Source organism: Argentina silus (assembly GCF_951799395.1).
Source record: "Argentina silus genome assembly, chromosome: 4".
In the NCBI taxonomy this organism is placed as follows: domain Eukaryota; kingdom Metazoa; phylum Chordata; class Actinopteri; order Argentiniformes; family Argentinidae; genus Argentina; species Argentina silus.
Genome location: NC_139658.1, coordinates 11,873,503 through 11,891,586, shown reverse-complemented (window position 1 = coordinate 11,891,586; position 18,084 = coordinate 11,873,503). Strand labels below are relative to the sequence as shown.

Genomic DNA, 18,084 nt, shown 5'->3' with positions numbered 1-18,084 from the left:
AATCTGAAAACATAACTCAACACTGCACCCCTGTGGACTTTATGAGCAATGCAAACACTGGCCCTTGTCCGGAAACAACCCTCAGCTCCTACTTTCTAGATCCTTGTGGAGATCTGAAATGATTGGATAGATATTGCAAAAGAGGCAAACAGCTATCTTATCAGAGACCAAGGTGGAGGTACTACAGTACTATTCTGTGTATACCTCTGTCAGAGCTACATGGATGCCTAGAGTAGGAAGAAGGGTTTGTTTCGAGTTAGGGCCTGTGATGAACTTGACACTATACTGTGTTTGAGTTTCCAGAAACTAGATACCCCATTGAGTGATGCCACCCATATCAGACATTCAGTTCTTTATCTCAGAATCTAGGCAAAAGGATCAGTGTTTGACAGTTGACGTTTATGACTGTTGTTTTCCTAACCTGGACCATCAGTAAGGCTTTGTAGAGGATGGAGGGAGGGGATCTCTTCCTGGCATCGATTACCAGTGTCATTCCCAGGTCTCGAATTTCTTTCCTGGAAAATACAAGAAATGATGTAGGAACACATCAAGACGTGTTCACACTATCCTGGCAGACTCACTTTATCAAGGTGGCATTACAAGTGTTTTAGAATTCACCCCTCACCCTCTCTTTGTCTCTGTCTCTCCCTATGTCTCTATCACACACACACACACACACACACACACACACACACACACACACACACACACACACACACACACACACACAATAGCCCCCCACATCCCCACACACTAACACCTTACTCTAAATGCCTCTTCTTAGGTTACCAGTTGTGAGTCTAAATAAGAAATGCCTGCCCGTTCTTAAAAGCCGACCCTGCATACCAGACAGTTGGCAGCCAGCCTGACTACAGGCTGTAGTTTTGTCATTGTCAGGTTCAAATGCCTCTTAACTGGGGACAAGAAAGGGGCAATCTGTTTAACGAGTTAGCTGTCACCTTGAACTTCAAAGCTTGTCCATTAAAGCTATGTATGTATACAGAGTGGACTACAAAGTGTATATAAGTGTATCTAAGGACTTGCAGGGTTTTATATAGTGCAGTGGGAGGCCATATCAGCTAGGGTTAAAGCAAGGGTTAAGAGTGTGTTTTTGCATTACTTAATCTTTATTGGTTATAGGAACTGATCCTGAAAATGCATATTCTCTTCCTCCTTTGGAATAATCGCAGTTCCAACATGATTGGACAGCAAGTTTTCCACTACAAAGACTTTACAAATACAGTCAGATCAGTGATTCAGATCAGAGGGATGCATTGTAGTACACAAGCATTGGGTTGTGTGGGATGTGTTTCCCCCTTGTGGTGAGATGATATAACAGATCCAGTCCCAAGATATGTTGTGGATGATTTCTGAACTATATGGTATACTATACGCTTCTCAGTTCATTCATTATTTGTCATAATGTAAATGTACTAGCTACTTTATATATCTCAAGAGGCAAGGGGTATGTAAACATTACATAGAGATGACATGAAGACATGGCAGAGTGTGCGTTATGAGGGTGTGAAAAGGCAAAAGAACACAGACTTTGGTATCTATGCCATCTGACATTTCTATCTCATGTGGACACTGATATTTCCAAACAGATTTTCTGATGAATCATTATTCTGTACGTTTTGCACTGCAATGGCAAAAAGCACATGTGATGGTGTCAGGTTATGTTGTACCTGGGGATGGAGTGGAGGTAGAGCAGCAGTTTGCACACCTCCTGGGCTGACACCAGAGGGGATGTCCAGCCCTTCCTGTCCCCATGGACCTCCACCACCGCCCTGCCTGCCTTGTCCCTGCTCCCTAGGGTTAGAGAGAGCACAAGAGGGGGGAAGAGGTCACACTTTACTGTACATAAAGTTGCAAAAGATACAATGATGATACATGGGATTACTTATACAATTGCATGTAACTAGTACATTTACAGTGACACATTTGAGACTGAAATGGCCTTCCTTGATTTCCTGGTTAACCATTAAACAGAAAATGATGCTTTTCTCCAAAGATCAGATGCGTGATGAATGCGGCAACCAGCATGCATCCAATATGAAAAACACAACAGGACCAATTCAGCTGTAAGACCTTTGATTCTCATACTTGACCACGACAAACCCACTTGACAGAGATCGTACCTGGTAGACTGGCGATGCTCAGTTGAAGTAGCCCACTGATGCTTCTGATGCTGGTTTCTTGGGAGGGGGGAGACAGTGGAACTCCAGATTTGGGGGAGGGGGGTAGGATTGGGGGTGCTGATGGTTTATCAGCCATCGGGCTCTGTGGTTTTGTCCCTTTTCCGTTAGCGAGTGGAGGAGTCCTTGTTTCACCTTTTCCAGGCTGGGAGTCTTAACGTGAAAAGGAATTACAGTGTGTCAATGGGAATTATATCAGGAAGTTGGACCTTTTTGCATCATTATTTGCATCTGAAAAATGTATGCACTCACTGCAATGTAAGTCGCTTTGGATAAAAGTGTCAGCTAAATGGCATATATATATATACCTAAATATGTCTCTGTTTAAGCCAGTTTCATTTAATTATTTCCTTCCTGTATCAATCATTATCTAAACCATTTGAAGTCTTGCAGGTAGAATTGTTTATTTTCACATCAATTAGCCTTAGATATGCCTCAGCATTCAGCCATACATTTTTGCTCTCTACTGTAGTCACACTGGACACACACTTGTACAGTATATCCTGTCCAATGACTTTTGCTCTTTCAGCACTGGGAGTAATTCAACACAGAGGGACTTTTTGGGACATTACTCTCAATAGCTGTCTTTCATACAAACACAAACCTCTAAGCATCACAGCTGCACTATGTATAGTCTTTAAACATAGGACATGCTCTATGTAACACAACACTTTGAAGGCTGTTAAGCCTGGCTTTGATTTTGAACATCCTAATTGGCCTCTTTTTAAAGCCAACAATGTCTGGTCTGTGTTCCCTCGTATAATAGTCCATGACAAGCATGTCTCCAGACCTCTGAGTTCCCTTTTGAGGGCGTAAGGGCACATGCAGGGGGCGTAGACGACCGCCCCCCCCCCCCTTTTCTTTATCGACCTCTGTCTCTCTCCATTAAAGGAATGTCATGTTTCCCTCCCTATAGCCAATGGACACAGAGGCTGCTCTCAGGGTGAGGCTCTACACGTTATTTCCGTCCTCTCCCTTGGCATTCGGAATGACGTGAATGCTGCCATTCTCTCCGGCAGGCCAGACAGTGGAGGAGGAATCTCCCCCTGAGGAACCTCATGTTCTCTCCTGATCTTTGACTCTTTGACCCCTACATCATAGTGAGCTCTTTATGGTAACCTTTGACCTTTGACACAGCACTCTCCCTTCAGTACGGGTTCAACGTTGTGTTTAAATCTGTTTATACAGAGATGGTTTCCCTTCCCTTTTAAGGGAGTCCCACTAAAAAAATAAGTAAGAGTAACAGAGAGGGTAAGCTGTGGAGTAACACAACTTAATGTACAAAACATATTGTACATCAAATTCAGTGTGTGGGGTTCAGAAAACAGTAAAAAAAAAAGAAAAAAAAAAGTAATTATATTAATGCAGTAAGGCATGGGATTCATTAAAATGCATTGCTTTTTTTTCAATTGTAGGCATATTACTGTACATCTGAGCTCTTTTGTGAGTTAAGAACAACATCAACGTCCTTCTGTAGTACTTAGGTCCCACAGTGGTCACAATCACATACACTTTCTTTACATACCTTTTTTAGGGGACTGTCGTCTGTCTAGCTTTGGGGATACCAGATCAAAGGCTGTGCCTTTTTTGCACTGCACCAACCTAGGGATCATCTCAGGACAAATGTCACTGTGGCTCCGGTTGTTGAGTTTGTGGACAAGAGGACTCCCTTTGGGTATCTCTGACACTGTGGACGGTGACCTGGGCTTGGCCTTGTGTTTACTGGTGGGTTTCACCACCTCTGCTGTCCGATGTGGCTTTGAGCTGCCATTACAGGTATCCAAGACTGGCTGTGGAGGAGTTGCTGGAGGTGCCTTAAAATTGGGTCCTGTTTGATCTGATATGTGGGTTGTTTGAAGTTCCTGTTTATGGTGTCCGATTTGGCTCAGTTTATGTGTTACTGGAGATTCCATGATATGTTTTCCTGGTTCATGATTTATTGCAGGTTCCTTAGCTTGGAGTGGTCCACAATTTACTGGAGAATCCTTACCTTTAACACAGTGTCCATATTGAAGTGGCTCATGACCTATCGTAGGTTCTTTACAGTGGTTATAGAACTCCACTAGCTCTGGACCTGGATGTCCAGTGTGACCCATGAAGCTTGACTCCTCCCCTTCACAGGGGCCAACCTCCTCCAGATCAGCCAGTAGGTCTACACTCCCCCTCTCAAAGGTGACTGGATTACGCAATGCTGCCAGGTAAGAGTCCCTGTACCTACACTTTAGCTCTTGGCCACTGGGTTCCTGCCCTAGCCGCCTCTGACTACATGGGGTACAAGGCTCTTCTGAAAACCTGAGGGTTCGTCCACAGGGGGCACTGTTCCCTTGCGGTACAGGAGGTGGTGGCCTTACCGGTTTGAACAATGGGGGAGTAGAGGGCTTCTGAGTCCTGTCAAGTTTTGCCCGTGCCTCTTTCTCCTTGGCGAAGTCAATCAGGTCTACATAGTCACCTTCAAGTTCGCGATTGTTCCTGCTGTCCCAGGTATTGGGAGACACCCAGCCCACAGGCTTGACTAGTGGTTTGCTGCGCGGTTTGGGAGTGGGTTTGTCATGGTCAACTTTGACAAGTTTCGAGGTACTGTCCACAAGTCTCAAGGACACTGAGATCCCATCTCTAGCAGGTAGGATCATGGTTTCCATAGAATGGGTGGAAGAGTTAGCAGAGTTAAATGGCAACGTCTTTGGCTCGAGTGGAACTTCTTGAATTACAGGCGAAGTCGGCATGGTCTTAGGCTTGTCCAAAAACTCTGGAATGGCTACTTGCGACCACGGTACTTTCATCACCCCCTGGTCAGTGGAAAGCAAGCAGCGGGACAATGGGGTACCGTGGCGACCATCATTGACCTCCCTCAGCCAGTCCTCTGTGAAGATACAAGGGTAGGAGGTCTCTGGGATGGGAGTCTCTTCCACCTCACGATAGCCCTCTTCCAGAAGACTTTTGAGAACAATGCGGGCCGCCTGGTCCCCGAAAGATTCTACCTGCAGGTAGAAGTCCCCAGGGCGGAGCAGAAGAGGGTTGAGGGGAGCTAGCTGGATCACCGTCCTGTCGCGAAGGCACAAGGGCCAGCCCTCACAGCGGAATAGCACATCAGAGTACGCCGCCTGCAGAGAGGGAATATTGCACAAGTTGTAAGGGTTATTATGCTATATACTGTCAGTGTACTACAACCAACAATGCAAATAGTGTCATATGTGCTACAGTATGTGAACAGAGAAGTGAATAGAAGGCCTGTTTGAAAGCTTCTACAATCCTCTGAACGGATGCATGCTACAGTACACAAGAGGATAAACCTCCCTGTAAAGTCTACTTGTTCCTGACAATAATAATAATTGACTATACTGGAGTAACTTGACCATCCATGAGGATATTGTGGTGAAATGAAATCACATGACCCCCTATTTAGTTCAACTGCTCTACATTTGTTAACCTTATTTCAGTTCTCTTGAAATTGAATAAGCAATCTGCAATTCATTTGTAATTCTAAATGCCAATTGTTGATAGCAACGTAAAGGGAGCGTATGTAATCAATCTATTTTTACCTTACATTAATGTCTCAGTTCTTCTTCCAAAAGAACAAGCATTCCAGACCACAAAGCGCTTTTGGCAGAGTAGAATGTGATGAGGGAAGGACAAAGTCCTCAAATTCACCTTTTGCTGTGCACTACTGAGCTGTGGTTATGAAAAAAAGTCACCCCAATTCTGGCCTGAACATGATTTTTCTTCAACCTCCCGTCAAGGCAAATGCCTGGAATTCTACACTGTGATTTCTCTTTTCTTTTGTTTACTGTTTGAGAAGATAATATTATAATAATATATGATCCTTTGCTGAGCTGTGTCGGCTCAGTTGCGTGTCTGGCTAAGATCCACTGAAAATAATTGGAATTCATAAACAGCTAAAATACAAGAAACCTTTTGTTGCTCTTCCTAACAGAGTTTTTGTGAAGCTCCAATGTTTTATGGTAGTCATTGTAGTCAAGTTGCTTCTGTGTAGCAAGTGTGGTTCTATTCAATTAAAACCAGTGATGAGGTCTCTCAGGGCAGACACAAACGACATTCTTTATGCTCTATGAGAGAATATTTTATTACAGATACAAATCCAAACCGGCATTCTTGCAGCACAAAACAAATGCTGTTTACCTGTTGGGCTAGAATATACAGCTCCTGTGGGTGCTGTGTAGAAGGTGGAAATGTAGACCCGTTTTACCTCCTTTTCACTCTGAAGTGCAGCAACTACATGTTTTGCAGTTCTGCAGTTTTCTGCTGTATGGTAATATTGTTACAATAATATCATCCTGTCTTGCTCTTTGTCTTTGATGTGTACCTGCTATGTTTGTTTGCATTGGCAGTGTCAATGTGTGTGTGTGTGTGTGTGTCTGTGCTAGTGTATTCACTCACACACGCCGCCTGTTGCACGCTCTCAAGGAGGTGTTTGGAAGGGATGAGGAAGTCCAGCAGGCAGTGTAACGCGTCGCCGTGGTAACGCTCCTCGATGGTCCGAAACAGCTGGCTGAGGACAGTGGGTGCTGTGGCCTCGAAGGGGGGGAACAGGGCCGACAGGGCACTCTGGATGGATGATTCCAGGGATTCAGGATTCTGAGGTACAGAGAGAGAGAGAGAGAGAGAGAGAGAGAGATGGAGTGTGGTTTATTAGCAAGAGTGTCTATGACCTATGTCTGATTTTTTGACACTGAATATGCCCAATAACTATTGAAAAGCCAAAGGATGTGCAGCCTACTTACAAAAATAAAAGCCACTTTCTACCTCACTAACTGTAACCTGTTCACACAAGTCACTTTCTTGTGACAGAGTGTGAAAACTGCAATTGTCCATAACACGTTTCTTTTCAGTGCAGCTTTTGGAATTCATGATTGCTTGTAAATGTACACGCAGAACTCCACGTGTGTGTGTGTGTGTGTGTGTGTGTGTGTGTGTGTGTGTGTGTGTGTGTGTGTGTGTGTGTGTGTGTGTGTGTGTGTGTGTGTGTGTGTGGAGAGAGCTTCAGAGGTTATTGTCTATTTTGACTTGCACTGATGTTGACAGCATAGCTGTGTTTGAAGAACTTCCACATAGCCACAGAACGTCCAAAAAGATAAATACTCTGCAAACGTAAAGCCACAGGACAGATATTTGTCCTGGCCTTTACCCTTAGCTGGGCCTTCTGGAATGCCTCAAAGCAGTCTCTCTTTAGTGTCTGCATCCCTGAAAAATGTACCTTTGAAGAACTGTATGAATGCAATTTGGGGTTATTGTAGCCTACAGTGTCTTCACATATTGTACAGCAAAGTCGACATCAGACAAACATGACTATAAAGAAGAAACAAATGCAAAAAAATCCCCAAACTACTGGTACTGCTTACTCATTATACTCCATATCATCAATTTAAGAACAAGAGGGAAATTAAAAACTGACGTTTTAGAAGATCAAGGTTTTGTTTGAGTGGGACTAATCGCAAGCCTTTGACATGATCTGGTAATGTTTAACTCTGTCCTCTGCAAGTCTGCAACTGTGTGTTTCATGTTCTTCCAAGATACACCTCATTTAAGCTGGTACACTTCAAGCAGTGAAGGGTCAGGTTTTGATCCGATTCAAACGGACAAGTATCAGAGAGAAAACAAAGAAACGTATGGTCTCCATCACAGGTCCCCATAGAGGGCAAGCTGAGTAAAAGAACACAGTTTGTTCTGTGCACTAGGAGTGATGCATAGTGGTAGTGTTTACAACACATAAGAACTAGGTCAAATCTATCTGTTGCACCCCGCTCAGCTCCTCAGACCAGCTATGCTGTGTGGAGAGTAAATAAAACACAGAGGAAATTGAGGGGAGAGATTGTTTTTGGGATTTTGTTTGGCTGACATAGGATGCAAACTCACTGACACTTTCTTAAAAATCCCTTCCACAATTCAGACCATCGTGTATATCGTAGAGTTGTGTACAGTACAGTATATTTCGCTTTGCAGAGACAGAGAGTACAGTATACTGTATGAGTCCTCATTGTTTCTCATCACACATATCAGACCAAATCTATGTCCATTGCAAAGTCTTTCAGACACCCTGTGCCATGTCTATCCCACTATGATGCCTTAGTTTAAGAATTAAAGAGGGGTGTGATAGTTTGCACAGTCTGTTGATAGTTGTCTTTAGTGACAGTTTCACACTTGCACTGTGTAGATTGGATGAGAGCATGTCTTTGCACAGAGACGAAGAAGAAACATGTTAAGTCATACAGTCAGTTCACACTTCCCTGCAGTGTTGATCTCCGACCCTGCAAACGACGAACTGTTTTTAGCCCCTTCTGGATTTAGCTCTTGGCATAGACAAGGCCACAGGCAGGTCCAGGGTAAACAAGCCTCCAGCAGCTTCAAAGATCTCACACTGGCTAGCTATGAGGGAGATATGCTAAGTATCTATCTACTATGTTTTGTTAACTTGTGCTAATGTGACCTGGGTCGTCTGTACAACTGAGCTAAAGCATAAGCATTTTCTTTTGGACCTAGCATGGGTCTTCAGGTAACAGAAGTGTAATCTCCTCAGCAACACTATGCTAACATGCTAATGTGCCTCTTCCATAAGCTTGACACGATGCCTTCTACAGTAGTCATACCTTTATTGTATGATGCCAATGTAGTTTGAGAGGTGAACAGTCTAAAATGTTTTTCAGATGATTCTGTTCAATCTACATCAACAGGATGCAAGGGAGAAGAAAGAATAGGCGTTATGGGTGAATTGACCTGCCATCAATAGTTGACTAATTACACAAAATCTTTGTCTGTAAGAAAGATTACATTCCCCCCCCCCACCCAAAAAAAAGAGAATACTTCCTTTTGTTAATTGTGCACATCTGTCACAATACATTAGAAGTGAGAACAGAAATACCTTTGAGATTGGTCCTCATATGCTAATGTTTCACAGCTGTGAATGAGAAGAATGAGTTCAAGAATTCTCCTGTACAGTATGTCTCTCAATCTAATATAGACTTGGGGCCATGTCCAATAACAGAACAGTACTCTGAAGTTAGTAGGCTGGGGCAATACATTTACTGTACAATGTACGGTAACGCATGGACAGAACTCCTTTAAAGTCAGCGGGGTTAAACTCATGGGACATTTTTGCTCCGACCCTGACTCTTCCCTCATGGGTGGCTTGGCTGGTGATTTCCTCATGAGCGAGACCCCCTTGAGATCCAGTAAACATAGCTCCACAGCTGGACTCAGTTCAGACCGACTCTCCGGCCAAGTGGAGTGAGTGGAGCGGAATGGAGACTGGTGTTGTGAGTTCTTTTGTATCCCATTACATTTGACAAACTGCCAGACGGCATGCCAAACAGGCTGGGGCCATGCGCAGTTCAGCTTGACTTCTTCCCAGGGAAAACACTTATGCGTTTGATGGCAGATGGGTTCGGTATTTGCATCAAGGAGCCGTTGTCTCTGAGGATTCTGATAGCAGCCCTTTTGGACTCTGACCACACGCTAAGCATTGGCTTAGATCAGCTCTGGCCAGATTCTTCGATTTTGTCTGCATTCTTAATCTAATATACACAATGCAATAGTATGAACAACAATAACACATCATGGATAAGTAAATCAGTAATTCCATTTGACTACAATGCCCTGGACAGTACTGGAAGTAAGGATGAGTCTGTTTGTTGTCATGTCGATGCCATTGCATTGTATTTCCTTTCCCCCCACTACAATAATTTTAGGCTACCCAGTGATTTCAAAAATCCCATTTACACTCTGACACTATGACCGCTCTACATCCTTAATGACAACACATTACTGTTCAACAGTATATCAGTGTATCTAGCTCTCATTTCCCCATGTTGAAATGTGGAATGGTGTTTTGTCTCCACCCTAAAAGATTTGTTTCACACAGAGCACCCAGGGGAAAGGATTCAATCAAGCTTGAATCCAGAACCATTATCCTAGTCCACACAGACAGCAGGGCTACCTCGGAGACCAGCTGACTACCCACAATTCCTGACACATTCCACCGCCGCCCCTTCTGCCCACTCAAATAAGCCTGCTGTGAGTGTGTGACGGGGGGTTTCCCTCTGCCCAGCTATTGTCCTGGGTATCCAGAGGTTTAACCCTATTCAACTGCCTGGCTCTTGAAACCTTTCTACCCCCGAAAAGGGTCATTGTGTGACATGGATTGACATGGTGGTGACTGGTCAGTGGCATCTGTCCTGCAGGTTTGGTCTTTGTCCTGTCAAACAGAAGGATGTCCCCTCTGGGCATTTTTACTGTTGTGAGCTCTGAGTAGTTAATTAGTCCTTTCTGTCTCACTCTTTGTCTCCCTAAGTTATGTATTGCCTTGGGCGCTGGTCACCCAAAGCAGCAGGATTACTCTTGGATTTCAACAACTGTATAAATAAGCTGTCAAGGTGTGTGTCACACTCTGTGGACACTATGTGGACTGACATTGTCAATGCCGTCATCAGCAGCATGATCAAAAGTTTAAAGGGGGAAAACAAGCAGAAAAGTGATTACCATAAGGATTACCTAACTCCAACCAAATTACCCCTCGCCCTTTTGTGTTAACATGCCATACTGAAAACGTAGTGAGAGATGAGCAGTCAACAGCCCCTCTAGACAGAGGACCACAACCCAAGGAATGAAAACATTCTTGAAAGGTATTTCACCTGAGATTAGAAGTGATGGTTTGTAGGCCCAGTGAAAGAGCTTTGACCTCTTAGTCAACCCTGGTGATTCATGTTTGTCTGACCACAGCAGACAGGTACAAGTCCCAGAGACCAAACATCACCCACTGAACCAAAACAACAGCACATTATTATGTCTGTGTGGACACAAGGAGGTGGGACAGGGAATGTTTTTCCCAAAACAAGTATGCCTAAAGTAACTGCAAGATCTTATCAGGAAAAAAGGGCAATTTAGATGTTAGCTAACTTAGCTAATTATTGAGTGATTCAGCAGAATGCAAGACAAATACAGCTTATAAGAGGAGGGCAAGGGAAATACTTGTTTTAGCAAATACATTTACAATACATGAGCATTTTGTAAACATAGTCAGACAAAATTGGTTAGAAGTAAGGCTTGTATTTCCAGCTGCCACAGTGCAACAAACCCTTTCCCTGTTCCCAGCATGTCTCCCCCTACCCTTCTCTCTTCCCTTCTTCTACCCTCTTTCTTCAGGAGAGGGCTACTCCTGTTGGTTGGTGGGACAGTACTGTCTTTGTCTGAGCCACTCTTGTAAAACTCAGCTCAGGGCTTTGGCAAAGGGGCACACAATTGAACGAAGCCATCTTAAATCCTTTTAACACTGGCCGCCCTATAAAAAAAGCCCCCCACAAGACAAACCCCTCTACGTCCATCCATCTATCCATCCTTCCCTTTAGATAACTATTGTGTGGTGTGTGTTGCCTGCAAGTGGATCTGGCAGGACTCCTGTAACATTGGTTTTAATGAGCCTGTAGAACTCTGTGAAGGCTGTGTTAGTAAAGTTAAGAGGCCATATAAACAGTGTATCAGGTTTCTGATGTTTAGTTGCCTTTGTCCTCGGAAGGTCCAGAATTAAAAGCAGATCTCTTTGGGTGAGCTGGGATTCAAACTAAAGAAAATACAAGGTATAAAGCAAAGTGGAATGTCAAATTTAATTAGATTTTGGTTTCAAGAATGGAATAGTTTGTGTAAAAAAACACACACACACACACACACACACACACACACACACACACACACACACACACACACACACACAAATCAGCATTCAAATGGACTGAATTTTAATTATCCACTTTCCACAGGAAAATTACCTGTATCTTGACTTACAGTCTGTATACTGTACTGTATACATTGATCATGAAGAAATATTCCAGTTCAGTTTCATGGCTCTGAGGACTATGAGCAGATTGTAATTGCATGCCATAAACCATCAGTGTCACAACTGTAGACAACAGCAATTGACTCATGGTTGCTTTTTATGACTAACCCATGTCAGATTTGCCCCAAATCCATGAAGCTCAGTTGGGATACTTCATTCCTTGAAGTTATTACAGGTCTGACATACTTTGATAGGTGAAAGTAATATGGTGGAACCCTTTTTTTCATCTATTCAATCATGGCAGATCTGTGATTATTTTGAGGACCGGAGGAAGGAACGATGCATTTTTTACGAATATTTTTTTACGCCTACATCCTTGGCAAATGCCAGTTGGAGCTGCACACCTGTGAACCTGGGTCACATGGGACACAGGGTTGCCAGGAAATGGGTCAGGATTTGCACTGGGCTCACCCACAGGTTTGGGATGCAAACACTAAACCTCAAACCTGGCTACCAATCCCACAGCAAAAGCCTCTAGTGTGAGTGCAGGCAGCAGGCAGCTTTTTGAAAAATATGTTTTTCATGTATTCACTGCCACTTTTCTGCTGAATACTGACAACCCACTTAGCATGACAAAACAACTTCATCCTCTCTCTACTCTCTTCCCACAGCATGCCTTCTGGCAAAACATCAGGAACATTTTTTAATATACTTGTTTGTTTGTTTTTAGGGGGTTTGTAAAGTCCTGGCCCCCTGAGTATCGTTCACTAGGTTAAAAAGGCATATCATGGTGATGCATTAACATGCATAATGCTGGTGTGGAGATGCTATTGGTGGGTCGTATGTGTTTATGGGGATGAATGGTATTGACAGTTGAATATTAATATATATTTCTCTCTCTCTCATGCCAAGTTTGAGGCCAAGCAACAGTTTCAAACAGTGGGTGTGCTGTGGAGAGCAAGAGGCTGAAAACAGCTGGAGGATCACGAGGCAGAGAGCAGGGACACATTATGGGGGTGGGTATTGGCTGGCTACACCACTTTAACTCATTACAACTGGAAGAGACAGAAATTGTGAAACCTTGGTTGAATGTACACCGATAATAGACATCAATTACAGTAAAGACATCACATCTGTTAGAACTTCAGCTTGACTTTAAAGGGATTATTGACCAAATTCACCTCATCTTGTGGTGCTGGAGCAAGTACGCTGACCACAATCCTGGGTCACTAACAGTCTGGGTCTATTCAATTAATGATCTTCTGCACATTAAATTCAACTTAGAGGGTGAACCATGCCTTTATCTTTCAGTGAGGAGAAAAAAACACCACTGCTGAAACCACAGTATGTTGGACAACAGTGAACTACAATCATTCTCTTCCTGAAAAGACACTTCCACCATCTCTCTCTCTCTCTCTCTCTCTCTCTCTCTCTCTCTCTCTCTCTCTCTCTCACCCCTCCTATGTACTGTACAGTGTTTAGTTCTCTAAATATGATAAAATAGTAAGAACTTACATTAAAAAAACACCATTATCAGAAATGCAGTACTAACACTGTTGCCTCTGCAATAACAATCCAGCAGCCACTGAAAGAGTGCAGCAGTGGCTTTTGGCTTCCAAAGAGAACACAGACGCTAGTATTGTTAAGATGTGATGACTTGTCATTGGCCGGGGAGGGAACTCTAGATGACTCACGCGTGGCTGTTTAGAGAACCGCAGCTGTGACCCTGTCCACATGAGGTCAACGTGTCTGCTGTCCAATCAGCATCCGGATAGTCTTGTGTGTAGTAGTCAGTGTGTGTCCATATGTGTATCATGTTTCTCTACTATACACATGTATACACATTGTCAATTGGCAAATGTAGAGAATCTTTCACTGAATACATTTATGGTCTGCAGTATGTACTGTATAGTATCAGAGTCACATGTCACTTTATCATGCTGCTGATATAGAATAATATCCCTTATGGATAAAATGCAGTAGCATAGTCTAGTCTAACTCATTGGAAAGCCAAGAGCAGTTTGGGCCCCACGGTCCATAATTAACATACACTTTGAATAAACATTGAATCCCGCAACACACCCATCCTGCAACACACCCATTCTCTTGCAAATCAAATCGGTTTTCTCTCAGACCTCCATGCTGTGTTAGGGTAAAAAGTCTTAAGTGGAACAGATCTGACCTTGGTTAGAGAATAGACAACTCTACTCTGATTGGCTCTGCTATGCTTGTCATACAGTAACCAGTAAATGGCTTACAGTGCAACAGCATTGAGATTTTTGACTTAAAATGGAAAACCAGGTCAGGCACATAATTGAATCATTTTCAACTGATAGGCTAACAACTTTAAGTCTGGGATGGGGGCGTTCGAAGATAATGTCAGTCACAATGTAAGGACAAAGAGACCATACAACACACAACTTCCCAAGGAAAGGGTTGTGAGCAGTAACACCTGTTAGTGGTACAGTACAGAAGGTGTGTGAGTTACACACTAACTCAGTTGAGGTACTTCCTCATTTCCTCAAAGTTATCACTGATTGGACAAGCTTCGATGACTTTATGGAGACTGTCTAGCTGCTGCTTCTCAGGGTTGCACTGAAATTCTACTACAACACAACTGTGACTTCGACAACGCAACAGGCCTGGACAAAATAGGTACAGTATTTGAAATGGTTCCAAATAGTTGGAAAAACTTTGTTTCTATGGTGCCTGACAAGTTGAATCAAGCAAACCTATTTGCTTTTTCGAATATTTTAAAAATGTTTTCCCAGATCTGCAATGCAAATGAAAGTGGAACAGGTAGTTCAAGTTACACTTGGCAATGGATTCAATTAAACCTGCAGCGTAAGCCAGAGTCTGATCAAATGAAAATGTTTCTCCACTGCTCAACTGTTCTCTTGAAGGGCCAAATCCCAATTTGATAAGACATTTTGTCATCACTGACTCTGGGTTTGCCTCACTGTGTGTTGGATTGAATTCTAATCCCACCTCATGCCCAAAGTTATTTGCTGGTTTTCTCCATTTAACCAAAACCATCTCAATAAAAGTTCAGAAAGGCCACATCCTTCAAAGACACCATTCATGTTTCAATTGTAGCACAACTTGGGCTTTTTCATGTGGTTCAACCGCTGTCATTAATTAGTGACTATTGTAACCAGGATTAGTCGCCACAGACATAAAGGACTCTGTGGGTTCGGGGTTGAACTTTTAGAGAGCAGCTCACTGAGCTGTGGAATCACATTATTGTAAAATGCAAAGCACTCAGCTGATATACTGTGAAAATACTCCTGGCTCGCCCAAGTATGTGTGCAATCCACACCAATTAAATTCTAATCAAAGAGCTTAAGTGTTGCCTTCGCAACAAAACAAAGACAGTGCTACTCCTTTCTCTCTCTTACATAGTATAGGGACACTTGAGTGGCTTGGGATGTTGTGTTCGGTTCTATACGAGACCAGTAGAGTTCCCTACAGCACATGAAGTAGGCTACTTTGATTTGGGGATAAAAAAAAAAACATGCATGAATGTTTTGTTTCTTGTGAGAACAATAAAAATGAAATACTATTCCTATATGTGTAGTAACCTAAAATGATTATCTTGAAAGAGATATACTTGAACATTATCAATGCTATACTGTGCTTGCTACAGCATCTACAATTCAGTACATTGTCCAACAGTTTGCAGCTACTGTATGTTGCAGAGGTCTTGAACATGCACATTACTGTATGTTACAGAGAGTCATGTGCCTTGAATACAAAACAGGCATACAGGACAGACTTCATTCCTGCATGACTGAAGACGCCACTGAGAAACAGAGCAATAGTCACTTGTTCAAACCTGTAGTTCACTCAGTCAGTAGGTCAGTAGAGTAGAGCACTTTAACTCACAGATCTGGAGAAGAAACTACAGCCAATGGAAAGAGAAACTCACAAGGACAGAGTATAAATCAATAGTTACCATCTTTGCTAGTATCTCTTCTATCCTGCCGAAGGTTTGTTCATTTTTATCCCTATAATCCCGTCCGGAGCAATTCCCTCAAGTCGAGAGAGAGAGTAGTTGTCTTCTCATGTTTACAGTACTAACATCCAAGTTGCTGCCATCGATGAAAGTATGTCCACATGACAGTTAGTGGTCTTGATAGCAGAAGAGACAGAAGAGATCCCATTCTTTAGTGACTTTCCGCAAGTTTGAGTGAGTTGAGCTCAGAACTGCAGTGTCAAGCTGCCTGTTGCTTCGCTGGCTGCACTGTGTGTTTTTGGAGCAAGTGGGAGTAAGAGAGAGTCAGAGAGAGGGAAGGAGGGAGAGGGAGAGAGAGGGAGAGAGAGCGAGAGCGAGAGAGTGCCTGAGAGGAGAAGGAGGGGGAGGAGGAGGGGGGGGGAGAAAAGCTTTCCTTTTCAGAGGAAATCCCCCTCCAGGCTTTTCAGACTTTTTCTCAGAGGCAGGAGCTTCAGACCACTCTGGGATTCACACTCTTTCACACACTCACTCACACACACGCACGCACACACATCTTTATTACATTTTGGATCCAAATAAAGTATTAAAATGAGTGTGTGCCTACACTCACGCACCGGATACAATCATTTTAATCCAAAATGAAATAAGGAATTCAAATGTGGACACACACACACACACACACACACACACACACACACACACACACACACACACACACACACACACACACACACACACTCAATAACCAGACACGCTCCCCTTAGCATCAGAGGGAACAAGAAATCCAACCCCTCCTCTGGCGGCCCCTTTCTCTCTATTTTAATCATTGTGGCTTTGAGAAGGGTATAAGTCCCTTCAGAACCCTCCTCTCCTCTACCCTCTTCCCTCATATAGCCTCGGTGGCTGCTGTTCCTCCAGGCCCTCTCATTTCCTCTATAGATTCCCCTCTCTCCTATGAGACTGTCCAGCGTTTGACTCACTCACATCAAAGAGAGGGCAAGAAGCACCCAGCAGAGGTCCAGCAGCAGGCTTTTGCCGGGTGCTGCTGCTGCTGCAGCTTCCACACCAGACTGAAGGAATGCGAGGGTTACACCCTCTGGACTATAGCCTAGTTCTGAGGGGCTGCTGCTGCTGGTGTAGGGTGAAATCCAAGACCTATATAGAGAGCAGCAGGGTTGCCTAAGCATTCCTTCAATGTTTTCATTAAGAAATAGAGCGACAGAGAGAGAGAGAGAGAGAGAACAATATTTATTTCTTGCAGCTGAAAGTCAATATTAGAATGTTGACCCCAATTCACACAACAGATCCGAACCAAGCTGAGCCAAGCTGAGCTGTACTGGGCTGGCCTGGTTAAGTCATCCACCATAGTTGAAACAGTGCTGGAAAGGACCATGTGAAAGGAAATTATCCACGCCAGCACAATGTTATTATTTCTTCCTGAAAGTCAATGTCAGAATGTTGGTGAATAGTTCTGAATGTAGAGAACTTCAGCTGATCTTTCTCTCTCTCCCTCTCCCTCGTCTGTGGTTTCAAGGTCTGACAGAAAGAGGGCTTGCCTGGACATTGCTTGAATATTTCCAAAACAATGTTTACTTTTTGGCACTGCCAAAAAGTGTAGTAGGTGAAGTGGTGAAAATATGCAATGTTTGAGCTGTTTTTACTTTTTCTCTCTCTATCAACATCTGTGTCTTTAAGACAAATGGCAAGATGTCTGAACATTCCTAGAAGGTTTTCATGAAGAAAGAGTGTAAGAGAAAATATAGATAATATAGATCATTTCTCTTAAGCCAAAAGCCCCAAAAATATGTAGGTGAAGTGCTCGAAATGTGGAATGTCTCAGCTGTTTTCGCTCTGTCTTTCCCCCTCTCTCTCCCTCTCTCTTTCTGTCTGTCTGTGGCTTGGCGATGGGCAAGAGCCTGCTTGCCTGAGGTTTCTCCAGATGTGTACACAGATGTGTGTCACCGGGGGAGAAGGGGTCTTTAAAGTGGACAGATGTTTTGGCAGGGGAATAGGACAACAGCTAGACAAGCAGCAGGTACTCCAACTCCTATTTCCCCCCTTCTCTTCTCTTCCCTCTCTCTGGTTTGGTGAGACCATCTGAACACGGTACTGTACACACATTTGACAGCGCAATTGCAAGCAACATATAT

General features: G+C 43.4%; 1 protein-coding gene across 2 annotated transcripts in view; it reads right to left on the bottom strand.

The window, feature by feature from the left end:
• The window catches only part of quob (quattro b), a 30,527-nt gene extending 14,453 nt beyond the window's left edge, over positions 1–16,074 (bottom strand). For both annotated transcript variants that reach the window (XM_083668201.1, XM_083668202.1), the window contains exons 1-6: positions 15,935–16,074; positions 6,594–6,791; positions 3,724–5,299; positions 2,142–2,351; positions 1,689–1,812; positions 422–515 (exon numbers count right to left, since the gene is read on the bottom strand). In XM_083668201.1, coding sequence (XP_083524327.1) covers positions 422–515; positions 1,689–1,812; positions 2,142–2,351; positions 3,724–5,299; positions 6,594–6,791; positions 15,935–15,937 — 2,205 coding nt within the window. In that variant the 5' untranslated portion in view covers positions 15,938–16,074. The remainder of the gene's footprint in view (positions 1–421; positions 516–1,688; positions 1,813–2,141; positions 2,352–3,723; positions 5,300–6,593; positions 6,792–15,934) is intronic.
• Between the last annotated feature and the right edge of the window lie 2,010 nt (positions 16,075–18,084).